Below are 21,907 nucleotides of genomic sequence, written 5' to 3' on the forward strand. Positions count from 1 at the left end.
AGGCAGTGACTGCCGAGCATTAAACCAAGCACGGAGTCCTCGTATGTGTGGGACCCTGGGTGATTGCCCAGGTCACATGCCCATGAGGCTGGCCCTGCAAGCGACCTGGGTGTAGATATCTGTTGCTGTCTATACACATATCAATGCTTCTCATCTGTACCTTGAAAGTCCAGTGCTTTAGTCCAGGGGTGCACACCTTCCACAGTCCAGCTCCAGCCTCACCTCCAGCTGCCGCCTGTACACACACACACACAGAGACACAGATACACTTACAGACATATGCACACGCAGAGACACACAGGCACACAACACACACAGATACACATACAGACGTATACACACACAGAGACACACAGGCACACAACACACAGAGACACACAGGCACACAACACACACAGATACACATACAGACTATACACAAACAGAAACACAGGCACACAACACACACAGATACACATACAGACGTATGCACACGCAGAGACGCAGGCACACAACACACAGAGATACACATACAGATGTATGCACACGCAGAGACACACAGGCACACAACACACACAGAGACACACAGGCACACAACACACACAGATACACATACAGACGTATACACACACAGAGACACACAGGCACACAACACACACAGAGACACACAGGCACACAACACACACAGATACACATACAGACGTGTGCACACGCAGAAACACAGGCACACAACACACACAGATACACATACAGACGTATATACACACAGAGGCACACAGGCACACAACACACACAGATATACAGACGTATACATACACAGAGACACACAGGCACACAACACACACAGATGGGGACACACACACACACACACACCCGACCTATGGTCCAGCCAGCTTGGCTCTCGCACACCCCACTTTTCTCCAGAGATACCTTGTTTTCTGGCCTCTGCTTTCCCCCAGCTGGTCTCCCTTCCCTGTCTCTTCAGTCCTGTCACTCTAGTTTAATCCCTCCACCCCCCTGGAAACCAGATTTTAGAAAAATATAATTTACTTTTTATTACTAGATCTTACTTTTTAGAATGGGTTTAGATTCACAGAAACATTGACTAGATGGCACACAGAGCTCCCGTACGCGCTGTACCCGGGCTCCCCTGTTAACCTCTTACATTAGTTTGGTGCATTTGCTATAGTTAAGGAGCCCATGTTGATGCATTATTATTATGAACTGAAGTCAGTAATTGACCCAGATTTTCTTGGTTTGTACCCAGTGTCTTTCTTCTGCTCCAGGACCCCATCCAGGACATCACATGACATTTAGTCATCACTTCTCCTTGGGCACATCTTGCCTGTGGGTTTCTTAGGCTCTGCTTGTTTCTGATGACCTTGACAGTCAACCAACTTTTTTTTTTTTTTTAATAAATTTATTTATTTATTTTCAGCTGCGTTGGGTCTTCGTTGCTGCGTGCAAGTTTTCTCTAGTTGTGGCGAGCGGGGGCTACTCTTTGTTGCGGTGCACGGGCTTCTCATTGCAGTGGCTTCTCTTGTTGCAGAGCACGGGCTCTAGGCGCGTGGGCTTCAGTAGTTGTGGCTCTCAGGCTTCAGTAGCTGTGGTGTGAGGGCTTCAGTAGTTGTGGCTCTCGGGCTTCAGTAGTTGTGGCGCACGGACTTAGTTGCTCCGCAGCATGTGGGATCTTCCTCGACCAGGGCTCAAACCTGGGTCCCCTGCATTGGCAGGCGGATTCTTAACCACTGCGCCACCAGGGAAGCCCCTCAACCAGCTTTTGACAGAGTGTTTATACATAATCCTCTCCCACTGTTGCTTCGTCTGTCTCAACCTTACCTCTTTCAAACTCCAACTCGAATCCCGCATCCTCTGAACCTGGACGCAGGTGATCAGGATCGCTAGGTCCTCAGCTTGGAGCACCCTGTGGCCTCTGGGGTTTTCGACCATTGCACACCACCCCCTTCCGGTGCCTGGCACAAAGCCTGTGGTTTCGCTTCTTGAACGGAAACTAGATTATCAGGGCCTTTTAGGGGGGAGGATTTTAAATTTTTTTGGCTCTTCCTCAGAACCTAGTTAGGGACTCTTTAAAGATGACACTTGGGTCCAAAAGCAGACTTCTTATTTCCCCTTGATGTCGTGAGGTTAGGGATTTGGGCTCAACCTTTGGCTCCAGGGTTGGGCCTGTAGGCTGGGGAAGTGGAGGAGTGGGGTGGTTTGTGAGCCAGGTTTTCGAGTGGGACTAAGAGTTAGAACGAGCAGCCTCCAAAGGAATCGGTCATTGTCCAAGGAAAGGAAATGGGGATTCTCCTTGGACAGCGCTTTCCATTAGAGCCCTGCTTTGTCAGGCATTACACGTGCAGCGGATTGGGGTGCCTCCCCGTGACCCTGAATTCCTAGGAGAAGAATCTGTGAGGCCCATAGTCTTGATTCCTGGGCTGGAATAGGGACCGCCCACCGGCTTCCCCTTCAGCGCTGGGTCTTCTCTCCCAGGTCCCACCCCTACCGGCCATCGTGGGAAGGGGGGGGGGTCCCTGCAATTTCTCCTGCAGCCCATGTCTGGCCTCCAAGGGTGGGCAACTCCTGCCGTGGTGGCCTCGCCAGCTGTGACCTGGGACAGGGCCTCCGTCCTTCCTCACTGCAATGGCTGAGTGGCGCTGCACGCCAGATGCTTCCGCTCAGCACCGGCCTCTCCTGCCCAGGGCTTTCTCTGCCCCAGGAGTGTGTGCAGCTCACTGCAGAGTCAAAGCCCCTCACCTTCCATCGCAGGTGGGTATATCCCCCAGCCTCCTCGCACCCAGGAAGCACCACGCTGACCTGTGTTCACGCAGCGCCCCAGGGGCCCAGCGGGTGTGAGCCCCAGATGCCCACAGCTCCGTGTTTTGGCCTCTTTCCATCCCTGCCTCACTTCCCGCCCCACTCCAGGTGGTTCCTGGGGTCACTTCTCAGACGAACCACTTGCATTCAAGTCCTTGACTCAGGATCTGCTCCTGGGGGGCCTCAGAATATGACAGAGGACGAGAGAGTGTGCGCCTGGTAGGCTGTCAGGGGTTCAGCAGCGTAAGGCACCTGTGGCACCTGGCACAGCAGGTGTGTCCTCAGCCTCGCCTCTTCCTGCCGCCACTCTTCGGTTTAAGGAGCCACAGTCTCAGACACCCCCTCCCTCCTCTGCATCGAGTTGGATCTGGCCTTTGTTTTCGAAAACCTTGACTATGGTGCTCACGACACTTGCTTCTGTCTGCAGACTGCACTGCTGAGTTCATTTCCTTTCTCCCTTGTCTGCCTGGTTCACTTAACTTTTCTTCGTCTGGGTTTGGAATCTTAAAACAGCCTGTGGTTGTTTAAAAAAAAAAGTAGGAAAGATGACACAGCACAAAAACTGGGTTTGTGTTGGTGTGTTTATTCCTTGAGTGTGCGTGAAAGAGGCTGCATTTACCTTGTGCTATTTTGGTCTGGAGCTGGAGGCTGGAGGAAATGGGGCAACCGGGGAAAGTCTCGAAAGATGAGTCTCCCAGCCTCGGCGTCTCGCCCGCCCACCTCCACGATGCCAGATGCAGGCAGCTGCCCAGCCACGTGGGATTTCCCATCTCAGAGTTCCGTCGCGCTCCCCACAAGGCCTGGTTGTTCTGGGGCGACCCCGGGGGCCTTTATGTTTCACCTCCGAGCACTGAAATCCCCAGCGCGGCTCACTTCTCATCGTTTGGTTTCTGTATGGATCCCCCCCAGGGTGAACAGAATGCCAGGTCTCCAGGGTTCTGGAAATTCTGGGGCCCAAACCTTGGGGTCTTAAGTAAGGAGGAACAACAGTTGGGTCCCAAAGTAAATTTGAGATTGACTTTCTTCCCAGCCGCAGCCCCCTGCCTGTCTGCGTCCTCTTGGTTTCTCCTGACAGGTGCAGACCAAGGAGCTGACCTTGACAGAGTGCTGAGGGCACAGAAATGGAGGAGGTGAAGCCCAGGCACCCGGGTGGCCTCCGGCTGGGGGTTGGCTGGGGGAGGTTTGGCTACCCTGTGATTACCTAGCCAGGACCTGTGGAAGGTGGGGAGCGTGGAGGTGCCTGGGGACGGACCAGTGTGTGTGACCAGGCAGCCTAGTGCCCGTGACCTGGGAGGGGGCTCCCGGTGGGTACAGGGTGGATGGTGGGCTGAGGCCCAGGGCACTGGAGGCAAATCCATCTCTGGAAGCACCTGAGTCCTTAGAAAAAACATTCACTCTTCCTTTTTAATAACACAGACTACAGAGAGTGACATCAGAAAACCTCCTTGGCTGATAGAAACTCCAAAGATACCAGCACATTCATTCAGCGGTGTTCTATTTGAGACCTACTATGTGCTATGTTGTTTGCTAGGTGCTGGGGCTCCGACGGAGGTGAGCAAAGTAGGACTGGTTCTGGCCGATAAGGAGCTTAAAAATGTGTTGGGGAAAGAGGAAAACCCAAAGAACCATATGAACACATTTAAATTCTAGCCTGAGTGCTGGAAAGGAGAGGCTGCGAGGATGTATAATGAGGATGTCCCCATCAGGGTGTCAGTGGAAGCTTCCCTGAGGAGCTGCAGGATGCCCAGGTACGACAGAGGCGAAAGGATAGGGAACAGTCTTCCAGGCAGTGGGAACAGCATGTACCAAGGCCTGGAGTGGGCCAGAGTCTGGTATAGATGGCAGCCTGAAAGGAGGCTGGAGTGGCTGGCCCTGGGGGGCAGGTGGAAGGACAGTGGAGTGAGAGGAGGTGTCGGGGAGGGAGGGGGGCCAGACCACCCAGAGCCTATAGGGAGGGTGAGTAAATGCCCCCATGTGCCCACCTGGAATTAATAGTACCTCCTTCCTCTCCCCAGAGTTTCCCAGTTTGGACCGGCAGTTACATCATCTCCCTTATCATGGAACGCATTAGTGAATTTTGGCTTTCTTATCCTAAGACCTAATAAAGGGTTTAGGGCAGGGCAGTTAGCTGTTCAGAATCGGGGTTCCGACAGCCTAGCCGGCTGCTGGGGACAGAGGGAGTGGGGGAGGAGGAGGGTGGAAGGAAGGCTCTGAGGTTCCTCCAGGTGGCCGCTCTCCCTCCACCCCGGGAGCATTTGTAAGCTTCCCTGAGCCTCAGTCTCCCGCCTGTGCAAGGGGACAAGAGCACCTGCCTGCCTCTCAGGTATCGTAGGGCTCGGTGGGCCGTCTCCACGCCAGACCTGTTCTATGATCATTGCATCTCGAATGAGAGTCAGAACGATGTGGTTGTGAGGGAATCTGCTGCTCCCCGGAGCCTTCAGCCTTGAGTCTTCAGCTCTGTGCCGGCACCTCGACTGTACCATCCCAGCTGATGCATCCTTAGAACAATCCTCATTGTTATCCCCACATGACAAACAAAAGAACCTGAAGGACAGAGGTTGGCTTGCCCTGGGTCACTCCACAGGGATTTGATTTCAGCTTTCCTAGGACCCAAAGCCTTGTGTCGTAATGCATACATCCCTGACCCCCCAAAGTGTGACCCAAGGACCACCCCGGCGACTTCATCACAAAGAGGATCCTGGGCTCCGCTTAGACCTCCTGGTTGTTTCCTCCTGCTGGTAGCTGCATCCCATTTTTAGGTCCAGACTTCATCCCTCTCCCCTCCTGCCCCCGTGATCTGCTCTCACACACAAGTTTGAGAGCCTCTGCAAGCACACTCCATGGCTGGAGGAGACATTTCTTTGCAGCAGGATTTCTCAGAACCTTTAAAGAGCGAATGTGCATCATGAAATCTGTTAAGAAGCAGTGATCACGTGGTGCTTCCTGATCTTACTTGAATACAGAGCCTTTGTGATTTTCAGCCCTGTCATTTCCCCCCTTGGACATCTTATTCGTGGGAGGCAGTTGTTTTTTTTTTTTAATTAATTAATTAATTTATTTATTTTTGCCTGTGTTGGGTCTTTGTTGCTGCACGTGGGCTTTCTCTAGTTGTGGCGAGCGGGGGCTACTCTTCGTTGCGGTGCGTGGGCTTCTCATTGCGGTGGCTTCTCTTGTTGTGGAGCACGGGCTCTAGGCGCGCGGGCTTCTGTAGTTGTGCTGTGCGGGCTCAGTAGTTGTGGCATGCGGGCTCAGTAGTTGTGGCTCGCCGGTTCTAGACTGCAGGCTCAGTAGTTGTGGCGCACGGGCTTTGTTGCTCCGCGGCATGTGGCATCTCCCTGGACCAGGGCTCGAACCCGTGTCCCCTGCATTGGCAGGCGGATTCTTAACCACTGCGCCACCAGGGAAGCCCGGGAAGCAGTTTTTGAGACCTTGATAAACTCCAAATCCTTCCTCTTGCAGACGGACAGATTGAGACCCAGGCCTTAACAGCTGCTGATTTGCTCCCTGACTCCAGTGACACAGGCCTCTTGGACCCTGGACAGGGGTGTTCTTGACCCTTCTGTGAATGCCCAGGTGGAGGATGGGGAAGGGAAGAGAGGAGGGAGAGACAGACAGACAGACAGACAGACAGGCAGATGGTCCTGGGGCAGGGAAGCTGTGGGCTGGTGACTCGTGCTCTGGCTGCGGGAGGAGAATATTGTGCTTCTTTGTGTATTTTTCCACCTTTCTCCCCAAATGACTTAATTTTAGTCTTCCTGGATAGGTGCAGCCTTAAAAAAAAAAAAAAATAGTGTTTAAAAAAAGCCTTGGACCTCTCTGACTTCATCTTCCCGTCCCGGGGACACCAGGGACTGTCTGGGTGACTTGGAAGAAGGTGGGGCATCCCCTGAAGCCCCAGGTGGGCTGCCGGGACCTGGGCTGGGTCCTGCCTGACCCGGGAGGCGAATGACAGCCACGCCCCATTTCCTCTGCCGGCTCCTTTGATCTCCTTCCCGGCTTCCCTGCAGGGCTGGTGTTGGCAGGCGGGGCTGCCTCCAGGTGCACAGCGGGCTGCTGGCTTCCCAGCCTGACTCAGCCTCAGCAGCGCCATGACTGCCCCGCTCCGTGACATCATGTTAGCCTGGGAAAGCTCTGGCTTCTCCGTCGCTCGCTGCCTTCTGACGAACGTTCTCGAGACCCAGAAGCGGTTTACAACGTGCAGGGTTTTGAAATAAAATGTCCAGCCATGCAGTTTCCCACAGAGCCACAGGGTGAGGGTCAGAGCAGGGGTGAGGGAGAGTTTGCCCAAAGCCAGTTATTTCCACTCCCTGGTTAAAACTCTTGCCAGCCTCCCAGTTCTCCCAGCATCTGAACCGTCCCGTGGCCAGGCCGCCCTGCAGCTCCGTGCCACCGCACGCCTCTGTGCTCACCAAGTACCTGCACCCCCTCCACGGTAGCCTCTCTCATGAGGCTTTGCGTATTCTGTTCCCTCTGCTGGAATGCCCTTCCTGCCCTCTTGGCTGCACCGGCCTTGCTCACCCCTCTGGCCTCCCTCAGGAGACACTTCCCAAGGAATGGCCTCCCTGGACAGCCTCACCCCCCCAGATTCAGTGCTTTCCTTTGTCTTGCTCACCCAGGGGGCACTTCCTCTCCTCCATTCCACTTAGTCAGGGTTGACTTGCCCTCACGATGGGATGCATCCACGGCCCATGGACCCAGAGCTCCGTCTGTGGCTGCCTTTGTGCCTCTGGTTCCCAGCAGAACTCCTGAGACGTAGGAGGTGTTCAGAGTGTGTTTCAGGAGGGAAATTCTTAAGTTCTTCTGGCTGCTGTAACAAATTACCGCGAACTTAGTGGCGTAACACAAATTTGTTATCTTTTAGTTCTGGAGGTCAGAAGTCTGAAATGGGTCTCGGTAGGCTAAGAGGGAGATGTCTCCAGGGCTACCTTCCTTCTGCAGGCTCTAGGGAGAATCTGTTTCCTTGACTTTTCCAGCTTCTAGAGGCACCTGAACCCCTCGGCTGGTGGCCCCCGCCAGCAGTCACATAACTCGGTCCTCTGCTCTGTCCGACATCTCCTTCTCTGACCCTTCCGTCATCTTCTTTCTCTCATAAGGGCCCACCTGGATAATCCAGGGTAATCTCCCATCTCAGAAACCCTTGATTTAATCCCTTTTGCCATGTAATCCACAGGTTCTGGGGGTTAGATGTGGATGTCTTTGAGGGGGTATCATTCTGCACACCACGTAATGTCAAGTTCTTTTCCCTTTTTCTGATGGCGTTGGGGGGAACCTTGGCACTGGGCCAGCCACATTCTCTCTTGGATCCTCTCCACCTCCTCTAACCTCAGGGAGGGATTCTTGGCTGGGGGCACCGATGTGAAGAATGGGCCCATGTGCTTCATGTCACTTCCGGTCGGGGGGCCGGCCGGTCACTAGCTGAGGACGCTGTCTTAACTCCCCTGCAGCTCAGCTGTCTCATCTATGAAGTAGGGGCTGTGATTATGTCTACCTGGTTGGAAGAGGAATGATTAGGTGAGAGAATGTCACTCAAGGGCTTGGCGCACAGTAGGTGCCCAGGATGCGGAGCTGGGGTGCTGATGCCCCCTGCCACCAGCGAGGCCTCCTGGAGAGACCTTGGGTGACTCCGAATGTGGCCCTTCCAAACCCCAGCCTGCGTCTGCTCCCTGTCGGTGATGGGCTGTGTCTGAGGGATCCCAGAGGGAGTCAAGCTGGGTCTCGGCCTCCATCACACTGGCCTAGACTGAGGCCCGGGGCTGGGTTCTGATTCCCATGCAGCCACCAGCGGTCTGTGCACCAGACTCTGGTCTTCCCGGCTGAAAATGAAAGCATCCGGAGTAGATTTCCAAGGTCCTTTTTGGCTGTGAAGACCCTGCACTGCTGGGCCCCACTGGCAGGTGGAAGGCGGTGTCCTTCCTACAGCGCTCTAGGGTCGGGGGGAAGGAGAGTGAAACTGGGTCCTGAGACTGTTCAGGGACGGTCCCAGGTGACCAGGCAATGGGCACCGGGTGGCCCCGTGGGAATCCGTTTCCCATGGGTCCTGTTCCTGCCTGGAAAACCCCGGGGGCCAGAGGAATCCCCAGGCTTCCATTCTCAGTCCCGGGGCTGTTTCCCTGGGAGCCAAGTGTATGCAAAGCATTAACAATGTCTCTGAGGCCCTGGTCGGAGCGGGTGGCGTCTTGCATTCTGCGTGGGGCTCTTACTACTCCGGGAGAAGCTCGTGGGCGAAGGCCCTTGAGATCACAGTCTCTAAATAGTCTCTAAGGAGCCAGAGGGCAAAAAAAAAAAAAAGGACTTTCCACCTTCCCACGTTGGAGATTTAAAAATACCCACTTTTCCGTTGTGGTCGGACTTTCCAGGGGAAGGTGGGCTGAGATGCTGGAAACTAGGTCAGGTGATGGTGTGGGCTTCCTCCTGCTTCCCCCATGGGTTAGATTTCGGCCACTCTCCTGGTGTCCCTGGGAGGAGGAGCCCGCAAGCCCCAGCATTACTGTGTCCCCAGGCCGGTGGTTAAATATTAACACCCCTTCTGCCACGGAGTTGGGGTCACTGGCGGTTCACGCCTCGCGGAGAGCAGGGCTTTGGGGGAGGCTGGGTTTCAGGAGGGGTGAGGTCTGCCTTCTGGGTCTCCTGCTGTTCCTTTCATCGGAAGCAGCATGAGTAGGAGGAAGACCGGCTTTGTTCCCCAGCCCGGCTGCCTCTGTGAGCCTGGAGGAACGGGCAGAACTGTCCCCACCCAGAAGAGGGGGTGAAGCCAGGCCAGCCACCTTGCCTGTGTTTGTTCCACAGACGCAGTAAAACATGGAAACAATGTGGACCTCGTACTATCTCACTTCTTTCAGAAATAGATTGTGCTTGCCGACTTGCGACAACATCGATGTGTGTGTGTGTAGAGGCGAGAAACAGCCCCAGGGGGATTGTTGCTGCAGCTCCTGAGTATGTGCATCTAGGCTTTCCACACATAGGTGTGTTAACCTTAAAAAAATTCTTAGCATCATGCCACTGTGCTCTATATTTTGGGCTTATTCACTCTTTAAAATATAGCTTTATTGGGATATATATTTCACATACCATCCATTTCAATCTTGTAAAGTATGTTATTCATTGGTTTTTAGTATACTCAGAGCTGTGCTATTTAAGGTTACCCTATTTAATCTTAGATGATATTCACCACCCCAAAGCAAACTCCATACACATTAGCAGCCGGCCTCCCCTCATTTTTCCCCATCCTCAGCTATTGGCAACTACTAATCTTTTCAGTCTCTGTGGATTTGCCTCTTCTGGACATTTCATATAAATAGAATCATACAATATGTGGTCCTTTGTGTCTGACTTCTTTTACTTAACATAATGATTTCAAAGTTCACCCATGTCGTAGCATGTGTCAGTGCTTCATTCCTTTTTACTGCCAAATAGTATTCCATGGTATGGGCTTACCATGTTTTGTTTATCTGTTCATCATGTGATGGATATATGAGTTGTTTCCATTTTTTTTGGCTCTTATGAGTAATGCTGCTATGAACATTCATGTATAGGATTTTCATTTCTCTTGGGTAGTAAAATTATTGGGTCATATGGTAACTCTATGTTTTACTTCTTAAAAAACTGCCGTTCTATTTTCCAAATTCACTGCACTATTTCACATTCCCACCAGCAGTGTCTGAAGGTTCCAATTCCTCCACATCCTGGCCAACACTTACTATTGTCTGTGTTTCTGGTTTTAGCTATCCTGCTGGCTGTGAAATACTAACTTACTGTAGTTCTGATTTGCATTTCCCTAATGGCTAATCATGTTGACCCTCTGTTCATATGTTCACTGGCCATTTGTATATCTTTAAAGAAATGTCTGTTCAAATTGGCCTTATCCATCTTTGGAATCAATAACATGTTAGCTTTACAATACAGGTTCTTACTTTGCCCTCTTCCATTTTCTTGACCGATTTGTATAAGAAGGAATTATCTCTTTTTTAAAAAATTTATTTATTTATGTATATATTTTATTTTTGGCTGCGTTGGGTCTTCATTGCTGCGCACAGGCTTTCTCTAGTTGCGGCGAGCAAGGGCTACTCTTTGGTGCGGTGCGCGGGCTTCTCACTGCGGTGGCTTCTCTTGTTGCGGAGCATGGGCTCTAGGTGCGCGGGCTTCAGTAGTTGTGGCACGCGGGCTCAGTAGTTGTGGCACGCGGGCTCAGTAGTTGTGGCTCGCGGGCTTTAGAGTGCAGACTCAGTAGTTGTGGCTCGCGGGCTTTAGAGCGCAGGCTCAGTAGTTGTGGCACATGGGCTTAGTTGCTCCGCGGCATGTGGGATCTTCCCAGACCAGGGCTCGAACCCGTGTCCCCTGCATTGGCAGGCGGATTCTTAACCACTGCGTCACCAGGGAAGTCCAGAAGGAATTATCTCTTGATAATATGGTAAATATACAGTATAAAACCATCTGGGTGTGGGGAAAGGCCTTTTACTTCTATTTCAATTTGTTAGTGCATATTGGGTGACTCAAATTTTCTACTTCCTTTTTTTTTTTTAACCAATCTTAGCATATTGTATTTTCCCAGAAATTTGCATACTACACATCCTGTTTTATGACACCTTTTTACTTAATACCGTGTTTCCCTCTTGTCAAGAAGTATGGATTTATATGGTCCTTTGACACAGCTGTGTAGCACTTGGATACACCCTCTGTTTTTACCCGTCCCTCTCAGTAGATGGTTTGTTTTCGGTTTTTCTGTTCTAAACAGTGTGACTGTTGTTTGGGTTCTATCTCTTTGGTGAACAAACCACCTACAACGCAGTGGCTAAAACAACAATCATTTAATTGCTCAGGAATTTGGGCAGGGCTCAGCTGGGCAGTTTTTCTACTCTTGGTAGCATCTGCTGTAGTCCCTGATGAAGCTGAGAGCTTGGCTGGGGCTGGAACACCCTAGATGGCATGTCTGCTGAGGGCTCGCTTGGCTTTTCTCTCTCTCCCCTCATAGACCCCCCCTCCTCCGCAGCCTCTGCCCCTTCCCCTTCCGTCATCTCTCCCACAGAAGAGTCAGAGTTGCCAGTGCAGTGGGCAGCAGAAGCAGATCTGCTAAGCCTCTTCCGTCTTCCTCCTGGACATGGCAGGGCCTCCCTGCCACTGAGTCCACAACAAGTCAGGTGGTCAGTGCAGACGTCAGAGGTGGGAGCAGACCTCCTCCCCGATTTATGAGAGAGCTGCATGTGGGGAGGGAGAGGAGGAATTGTTGATGGCCATATTTGCAGAAAATCTCCGACTGCGAACATCCGGAGACAGTTGTCTGATGAGTGCTGGAGTCCAAGGCGAACGTTGTTTGAATGGACATGTGGTCTGTTGTTCCATGGATCTTGGGCAGTCATGGAATGACCGGGACCAACATAGATAAAGTTCCCATCCCAGAATTTCCTACCGTCCAACAGAATTTCCTATCATCCAATTTCCTACCGTCCAATTTCCTACAGTACACCAGCACTTACATGACTTGTAGTAACTATAGCGATGGTCTAGGAGCCGTGGGAGTTTGTCACTAGGCTAGTCTTCACTCGGCTTCCCCAGCTGCTGAAGAAGAGGGCATTCTCTCCATTTTACAGAGGAGGAAAGTGAGGCTCCGGAATGAGCTAGCCTGCCCTGCTTGCCTTCTCTGTTCCCTGCCACCTGGACGTCATCCCCCCTCTAGTTATTTTCTCTGCTCCACACAATGTTGTGACAATAACACGCATCGTGCAGCACTGAACAACCTCCTGGGTCTCTTGTCCCTTGGCCAGAGGGTGAGTTAAGGAGGTGATGGGGCTTAAGTACCAAGTCCTCAGGTCACACTTCCGGCGCTGTATCCTGGTTCTGTCACTTAGAAGGTTTTTTTTTTTTTTAATTTATTTATTATTTATTTTTGGCTGCATTGGGTCTTTGTTGCGGTGCACGGGCTTCTCATTGCGGTGGCTTCTCTTGTTGTGGAGCACAGGCTCTAGGCGCGCAGGCTTCAGTAGTTGTGGCGCACGGGCTTAGTTGCTCCGCGGCATGTGGGATCTTCCCAGACCAGGGCTCGAACCCGTGTCCCCTGCATTGGCAGGCGAGTTCTTAACCACTGCGCCACCAGGGAAGCCCCTGTCACTTAGGAGGTTTATCCATGTGGGCAGTTGGCTTCCCCTCGCTGAACCTCACTTCCCTCATCTATAAAATGGGAACAGTAACCTGACTGTTGGAGATCAGGGAGCTGGTGCACGGAAAGCACCTAGATTCTTAGCAGTGGGAAAGGGGAAGGAGTGCATTTAGGTTCCCCGGGGCTCCCACCCTGAGCCGTTCTGCCTCTGCTGTCACCTGGGCTCGTCAGGGAGGCCAGTATGTTCATGGTAAATAAGAACATCACAAAGGGCTTGTTGGTTCCTCCCAGTTGTAAGAACCAGTGTGTTCGAATAAGGTGCTGGAGGTGGCAGCGAGACATTCCCACTTCCCTGGCCGTCAGTCTGGACGCAGCTGCTGGGTAATTGCTCCCTTGTCCCGTTCACGCGGCCATCCTGGGGCTGGGCTTTCTGTCTCAAAGCAGAGTCTGTGTTAGCATCTCACTCCCGCCGCCTCGGCAGGGCTTTCCTGTCCCGATGCCTTCCACGAAGGTTCGGCTCTTCCCAGCAAGTCCGGAACGAACTGCGAGCTAGGGCTCAGGACAGGGGGTCCGCACACGCACGCGTGTTGATTCACGCTGAGTCAACGCTCGCCTGTAACATCTGGCCCTCGGTGTCCCGGCTGTAATAAGAGAACGTTTCGTACCGTTTGGCAAGGCGTTCACTGTTCAAAGGCCCAATTCCATTCCCTAAGTTGCTATTCATTGTTTTACTGTCCATCAGGGCCTATCCAGATATCTGGTCACATTTTCCGGCAAATAATTTTCCAGCGAAGTCGCCACCCAGGTCTGTGACTTCTGTGCTGTGGTATAGAGGCTGCCTACCGGGGCCCTGGGAGCCCGAGCGAGTGAGGGAATTGTTTTGACTCGGACTGGTGTTTCTTCTCTCATCTGTTAATTATCGAGAGCAGCGAACTGGTTCGTTGACAGTCTTGGTAATCTCCATAGCCAGGAAAGCCATCAAGGCAGATTGGAGATGAAGACAGTGGAAATTCTTGTTTGGAAGTTTAAAATCTGTGTGGACGTCCCCCCAAGTCAGTTCTGAAACTACCTCTGAAAAGGCACTGGGAAGAAGTAGAAGTAAACGGATCATGAAAGATTGTCTCGTTATTTTAATTCAGTTTGGCCATGAAAGTCAAAGTGTCCTCAAAATATTCTGTGGCTCTGAAAAGACGTCCTTGCCCCCCTGCTCTCTCTGTATTACAGAGGCAGCAAGTGTCCTACAGTCACCAGGGACTGCGGTTTGGCTGGTCAAGAGACAATGCACTGTCCTGTAGTGTGGCTCCGTTCTGCTGGCCGTAAGATCAGAAGTCGTATCTCGTTCACGTGCGTGACATAATGTAATTCAGCATTTTCTGAATTGGGTTCTGGCGATTACTGAGTATCACTTAAAAAGTGGGATTTTGGGGGGCGTGAGGTGGGGAAAACTCCTGTTTCCATCTTGTGGTCCTGGTGATGTTGTCCATCACCGTGGAGTGGGGTGCCCAGCCCTCCCGTGGCCAAGGGTGGGGCAGGGACTTGACGAGGCCAACTAGATCCTCTGCCCTCAGACTTTTGGATGGAGAGAGTCAAAGAGGGAAATACAGCTCAAATTCATTCCCTCACTCCCAAAAACTGTGCCTTGATGAGACAGCCCTGCACCCTCTCAGCTGTCTTGGCTCCTGTCTGCTTCTGAGCCTGGCTCTCCACCCTGTGTAGACTTCTCTGAGTGACCCGTTAATCTCCCAGTACATTTCCGCTGGGTTCCGAGTGAAAGTAAATTTGAGACACTGGGTAACATTACCAATTTGTTTTCTGCATGCATGCCTTCTCTGAGTCTTGTACATTTTAATATGCTTGGTAAATGTCTAATGTGTTATGATGCAACAGAGATCTCACAAACTTGGAGGTCTCCAGACCACACAGGAAAGATGAAGAGGGTGGTGAGCACTAGTTTCAGGAGGGAGAGCAGGGGATGGGGTCAATAGGGAGATTGTGCCTCATCTCAAGGAGGGGGTATCTGCTGCTCGCTTCGGCCGATGGCTTAGTGAGTTATATACAATGGGTTTAATTCGCCAAAGGCTCTTAAATGATGACAACGACACTTGAGCAAAGGCAGCTTCCGGAAGACCTTCTCTTCTTGTATGGTTGCAAGCCTCACAGGGAGCCCGGTTCGGTTCCAGGCCTGCCTCAGCTGTGTGCTAGCAGTGTAACCCTGTACAAACAGCTTTGCCTTTCTGAGCCTCTGTTCTGAGACCTGCACAGTGGTACAGTTAATATTACCCACCTCAGAGAGTTATTGTAGGAACTCAGTGACATGATCTGGGCAGGCAGTTCAACCCAGGGCTTGGCAGGTGGTAAGTGCTCAATCAGTAGTTGGTACATCTGATAAGGTGTGAGCAGAGAAAATTCACCTGAATTCCCAGGAAAATTAGATCCCTCCAGGTATGATAGAGACTGTCAGTACCCTGGGGCAGGAGCTGGTTGGGTGCTGTTCATCATTGGACCCACAACCTGGTACAGTGTAGGAGCTCAAATATCCTAATTGACTATCGAAGGGCTCAAAATATTTAAACTTTGAATCCTTATAATTAAAAGTGCAAAAGAGACATTAAGATATTTTACATACTAGAATTCTACTACCTAGGAATGTAAAAATCCATCCATCCATCCATCTGTTCATCCATTCATCCATACATCCATCCATCTATCCATCCATCCATCTTCCATCCATCCATCCATCCATCCATCCATCTTCCATCCATCCATCCATCCATCCATCTTCCATCCATCCATCCATCCATCTATCCATCCATCTTCCATCTATCCATCCATCCATCCATCCATCCATCCATCCATCCATCTTCCATCCATCCATCCATCCATCCATCCTCCATCCACTACAAGGTCAATTGTGGTTTTACCCATTTGGCTACTACAAATCTGAGGAAGAGAGAATTAAAGGACTCCCTCTATTAATGATGTCAGTCTGCATGGGGGTCCACCTCCTAACACTTGATGGGCTCATGAGGAAGTTGCACAGTGTGGAAATGAGGAGCGTCTGCACTGGTGCTCAGCTGCCTGAGCTCAAACCCCCAGTCTAGCAACTTCCTGGCTACATGACCTTGGGCATGTCATGGTTTTACCATGGATTCATGGGAGATGATAGTACTCCCACAGCTTAGGGTTGTGAGAACTGAATGAGAATGTGTGTACCACACTGGGGACAGCACCTGGCGAGTGGTGAATAAGCCAACGAAAGGGGACTGCTGTTCCCTGAGACTTCTGGCCTCACGGAGGCTGTGAAATTGCTGCCTTCCTGTGCTCTGTCTCACTGGCATCCCCCCTAACGAATCTGAAGGGCGCATCTGTCTCGTAGCAGCTCCCTGTCTCCTGCACGTATCTCTTTACACCTCTTCTGCACTCCGTCTCCCCACCACGGCTGCTACCTGGGGATCTCCATGGCTGGCTCTTGGTCTGATGAACCCACTTTGGGGGGACTGACAGACCTCCTGCCAGCTCCCCTGCCTCACAAGGTCCTCCTGTCCGTCAGTGGCTGGCTGGCTGACGGGGGCACTGAGCCATGACCTGCTGACCCGGAGCCTGCGTCTCTCTCCTCTCTTGCAGGGAGTCGGACCTGTTCCTGCTCGACAGCCGCACCCTCTGGGCCTCGGAGGAGGGCTGGCTGGTGTTCGACATCACGGCCACCAGCAACCACTGGGTGGTCAACCCACGGCACAACCTGGGCCTGCAGCTCTCGGTGGAGACTCTGGATGGTAAGTCCCCACCGCCACGCCAGCTCGTGCCGGTGCGGCCCGCAGCCGTGGACTCGAGGAGGATCTCGGCGGTCCACGTGCTCGTCTCCATCAGGACCAGGCTTCCCCTGCCCCCTCCCCCATCAGTACTTACTCTCCAGCTTTTTGATCCAAAACGAAAGCAGTCCCTACCCCTTTTGCATAAGATGATTACACAGTTGGCCAGAGCTGGGGTGGGTGAGGCCTAGTTGCTCACAGCAGCATGGGTGGCCTCCCCCTGTTCGAAATGCAGACTCTCTGGCCCGTCCCAGGCCTGCTGCATCAGAACCTGCACTTTAGCTGAGCCTCCGGTGATGCCCGAACATAGAACGTGCTGATGCAGGCTCCTCGAACTCAGGACACAGGACATCCTGGGGTGTCCTGGGCATTGTTGGATGTTTAACAGTACCCCCGGGCCTCTACCCACTAGATAGATAGATAGCCTCCTCCACTTGTGACACCCAAAAAATGTCTCCAGACGTTGCCAAGTGTCCCACGCGGGGCACAGTTGCCCCGGTTAAGGACCACCGCACTGATACGAGGCATTAACCTTCTTCCAAGAGACTGAATGTGGTGCTGAGTCCCAGATACTTGGAGAATGCGCTGTCCGCCCGCCCTCCCCCAGCACCTCCCCCGCACCCACACCCATCTTTTCTGAGAAGGGCAGACAGGAAAGCACGTGCGGGACTAGGGTGGGCCCGGCTGTGCCAATCTCTCCTTCCCCAAAGCGTATTTCTTATTAAGTGGGGATGCCTTTAGGGTGGGTAACTTCTTCCTTACACCAGTTTACAAAAGAATTATTTTAGAATAGGTAATACATGTGCCTGGCTCAAAATTCAAAAGTTACAGCCCTGTGCAACAGTGAGTAGTTTCCCTCTGACCTCCTTCCTCCAGCTGCTGAGTTCCACCTCCCAGCGGCAGCTATCTCCACGTTATTGGGTGTCTCTCTGTTCAGAGATGCCTTCTGGGTATCTAAGCAATTACATATAGATTCCGCTTTCCTTTTTTTTTTCCTCCCACAAATACTATCATAGTATATACAGTGTTGTTCGCTTTGCTTTTTTCACCAGACAACGTATCTCGGAGGTTGGTCTTTTCTCCGCTGTTAAAGAGCTTCCTTAGTCTTTAGAGGCTGTTGTGTCTTTGTGTACGTGTGGAGTGGACACAGCTCTGCCGCTCACTCACTGTGTGACTTTGGACAACTTCGCCTATGTCCCAGAGCCTTGGCTCCTCATATCCAACCCTTGGGTAATAAGAGAGCCTGGGTTATCGGGTTGTTCTGAGAATGAGTGAGTTAATACAGGAAGAGTTTTAAAAATAATGCCCTAAGGTACAAAGGAATTCCCTGGGACTCTTGTGAAAATGCAGATTCTGTTTCAGCAGGTCTGGGACGGATGGGAGGCTGTGGTCCAAACAGCCCCCAAGTGATGCGGAGGCTGCTGGACAGTGCTTTGAGTAGTGAGGGCTGAGAACAGGGCCCGGCTCGTAATACACGTGCCCTAAATGAAAGGAGTTGTTGTTGTCATTGTTTTTGTTGTGTTACTACCACCAAGAGTAACACATCCAATCCACCCGGGATGGACGTCTAGGGTTTTCCCATCTTCCGCTCCCATAAACAGAGCTGCAGTGGAGAACCTCAGCACACATGTCCTTGGACACTTGAGTAGGTGTAGGTCTAGGAACAATTCCTGAAAGTGGCATGTCTGTAGTTTTTTTTTTTTTGTAATATTTTATTTATTTGTTTAGGCGGCACCCAGGATCTTTTAGTTGCAGCATGCAGGCTCTTCGTTGCGGCACGCGTGTGGGATCTAGTTCCCCGAGCAGGGATCGAACCCGGGCCCCCTGCATTGGGAGCGCAGAGTCTTACCCACTGGACCCCCAGGGAAGTCCTTGTTTGTAGTTTTGATCGGTATTGCCAGTTTACCCTCCGGAGAGGTCTTTCCATTTGCACCCGCCGCCGGCAATGCACGAGGGCACCCGTGTCCCCTTCTTTGTCGGGACAACCTCTCAAATGTACCTGTCTTTGCTGATCCGATAGATGATGCATGGGATCTTGTAGTTTTGCTTTGCTTTTCTCTCCTCTGTGCGAGGTTGAGCCCTTATTTCTCGAATACGCCACTTGCAGTTTCCTCCCCGCGAACCTCTGTCTCCTCTGCCCATTGCTCGCATAGGGTGTCGGTCTTTTTCTGCTTTATATTTTAGGGATATTTTGCCCTTTGCGATTTGAGCTGCAAATATTGTTCCAGCTTTTAGTTCTTCTTTTTACTGTGGTTAATGCTTGGTTTGGCCAAGTGGATTTGGAAAATATAGATAAATTTTATAATTTTTTCCCCAGAATTATCCGCCTAAGGTCACATGCTATGTGGGAGGGGGCCACAGAGTTTAGGACCACACTTGTCTTCTTTCCAGTCTGGTCTTCTTTCTACTGATGGTCTCCCCCAGGCTCCCCACCCCTCCAAACCTTCCCCTTTTCATGCCCCTGACACTTTATAGTGGGGTCCTAGAAGATGCTGGAGTTTCCCATTGCTCTATAGTGGGTTGGCAAACTATGCACGGTGGACCAAATTCAGCCTCCAGCCTGTTTTTGGGTGCCTGTGCGCTAAGAATAGTTTTCAAAATTTTAAATGGCTAAGAAAAATTTTAAAAAGAAGAATATTTTGTGACACATAGAATTATAGGAAATTCACATTTTGGTGTCCATAAATAAAGTTTTATTAGTACACAGTCACACTTACTGGTTTATGTATATCACCTGGGCCTGCTTTTGTGCTGCAGCAGCAGAGTTGAGTAGTTGTAACAGAGACGCTATGGCCCACAAAGCTGAAAATATTATTTTCAGAAATACTATTTACAGAAGGAGTTTGCAACCCCTGCTCTATACCAGAATTTCTCAAACTGTGTTCCGTGAAGAGTCATGATCAGTTAAGTGCAAGAAATGCTAGGTTGGATAAACTAAACAGGTTTCACTGCAGGACTTATCAGAGCCTTTATTTTGCTGATGTCCATTGTGAATCTCCTGATAGGGTATACAGCATAGAAGAATTCCAAACTTATTTGGCGATAGAATCATTCAACTCTTGTTTGTCCTTAAAAGCCCCTGTGGAACATAGTGGAGATGAGGCACAAATGAGGCTAAGGGAGACTTGATTGACCTCTTCAGAGTGACCGTTTCCCTGAACTTGTGGGTATTGGCTTGACCTGCCAACTTGATCCGGTGGGTCATGTGCTCCTTTATCCTGCCTGCCCTTCTGGCTCAGGGTGGCACAGGTTTGGTTTTTCTCTTAAGTGACACTCAACCCAGGCCTGCCATCCCCTTTCTCCCCCACAGTCAGGGACTTTGTCCCCCTTTTGCCTCCAGCGTCTGCTCCCCGCAACCTGTGGCTGAGGCTCAGTGTTTATTGACGTGGCACAGCCTGATGGTGACATGGGCTCGGGCTCAGGAGCTGGCCAGACTCCCCAGGTTCAAGTCCCAGCTCTGCTGTTTCTAGCCACATGACCCAGGGTGAGTCACTTAATGTCCCTCATCTGGAAAATGGGGTTAATAATAGTTTCCACCTCCCAGGGTGGTTGCAAAGGATTAGATGAGCTCATGCAAGTGAAGAGCTTAATTGCTTAACATGTGGTAGCTGCTAAGCACAAAGTAAGTGCTTTCTGCCATTGTCTCCTGTGATGCTCACCATTACCAGCGGGGTAGATGCTATCATTAACATCCCCGAGGGACAGGTGACGAAACTGGGGCCCCTGAGAGGTGCTGAGGCCTGGGGACCCCTCTCCATCCAGGGGGAGCGTAGCCTAGTGGCCGCAAGATGCTGCCTAGAGCCAGGGTAAGGATTAGACGCCATGCCCCTGACTTGATGCCCCATCTCCTCCCCTCCTAAATGGGGCCCTGGGGGCTGGGCATGGATGCTGCCGCCCTGGGACCCGGCTTGTCCAGGTGCTGTGCACGCCGACGCGGCAAGTTTAGCCTGGTTGCCTGGGTCAGGGAAGGACCGCCCACCCAGACCGTCAGGGAGGAGGAAAGTATTCAATGGCCAACTGGGCGTATGAGTTTTTGCATCTTTTGGGGGATGAGATAAGAAGCAAGTGAGCCCAGCATTGCTGAGACCACAGGCTCCTGGCTGGGACATCGTTTCCCTCCATGGTGTTTCTCCCACGTGTTGTCCGTCACAATCCCCCTGGGTGGCACACTGAGCATGCGGATTCCCGGGCTCCACCCCCAGACCCACTGATGGCGATTCCCCAAGGATGGGCCCAGGAATCTGCCTTTTCTCACAGGCTCCTTGTAACTTGGGGTCTGGCCCAGTGATAACACTCTGCCCCGTGTTTTGGGGTACCCTGTTTATAAGATGGTGCCCGGGCTGGCCAAGTCCACTCAGGTCTAAACCTGGGTCAGAACCTTTTCATGTTGGATGCCTACACAGGTGAAAGACCAGCAGGGCCTACTGGGGAGTCCGTGGATTCTGGGGTGCGTTTGATGGGCAGGCCGATGCGCACATACTGTGTGCCAGCCCTGCGTTGCCTGTAGGGACAGCCGGGCCCCTGCCTGGGGACCACCTACTAGCACTAACATAAGCTCCGAAAGCACCTGGAGAAGACGGGGTTTCAGGGCGTGGCACCCGTGCCCAGCTCCCAGTGCCCCGTCTGGGAGGGGAGGAGATGGGGCACTGAGTCGGGGTACAGCATCCTGCAGCCACTGGGCACCTGCCAGAATATGCAGCCAGGTCACCTCCGGGGCCTCAGTTTCCTCACCCATACAATGGGCACGTTGATGATAGTAATTCGGGCCAGCTTGCTTAGTGAGGCACAGACGTCACAGACCCTCTTTCCTGATGTTTGGTGCGACGTGAGGTGAGCCCCGGCTCACCGGGTCTCCAAATGCGGCCTGAGACCACCCAGGAAGCGTGCGTCTGTTCCCCCTTCCTCCAGCTGCGGCCCTCCTGTTAGTCACCCCTCGGAGTAGAGCGGAGCGGCACAGCTGAGGCCTCCGCCGGCCAGCGAGCCTGTGTGGGGAGAAGCCCGTAAACCCCCCGGGCACCTGGGGCTCATCAGGAACCCAGCAGGGAGCCTCGTCTCATCTCTGAGGACAGGACGCTGCGGGAAGGAGGGCTGGCGTCTGCCGTCTTTCCTTGTACATAGGACAAGAAGAGAGGCAGCCCCTCCACCTCCCAAGCCACACAGGCTGCGCCCCCCTGAACCCCCAGGGCAGTGGGAGAGGGGAGAAGAGGCACCC

General features: G+C 52.2%; 1 protein-coding gene across 1 annotated transcript in view; it reads left to right on the forward strand.

Annotated features, from left to right (window-relative positions):
- The window catches only part of BMP7 (bone morphogenetic protein 7), an 89,653-nt gene that overhangs the window by 44,503 nt on the left and 23,243 nt on the right, over window positions 1-21,907 (forward strand). Inside the window, exon 3 of the mRNA XM_059897564.1 lies at window positions 16,511-16,659. Within this exon, the coding sequence (XP_059753547.1) occupies window positions 16,511-16,659 (149 nt within the window). The remainder of the gene's footprint in view (window positions 1-16,510; window positions 16,660-21,907) is intronic.

The sequence above is a fragment of the Balaenoptera ricei genome, chromosome 15 (assembly GCF_028023285.1).
Source record: "Balaenoptera ricei isolate mBalRic1 chromosome 15, mBalRic1.hap2, whole genome shotgun sequence".
Taxonomy (NCBI): Eukaryota; Metazoa; Chordata; class Mammalia; order Artiodactyla; family Balaenopteridae; genus Balaenoptera; species Balaenoptera ricei.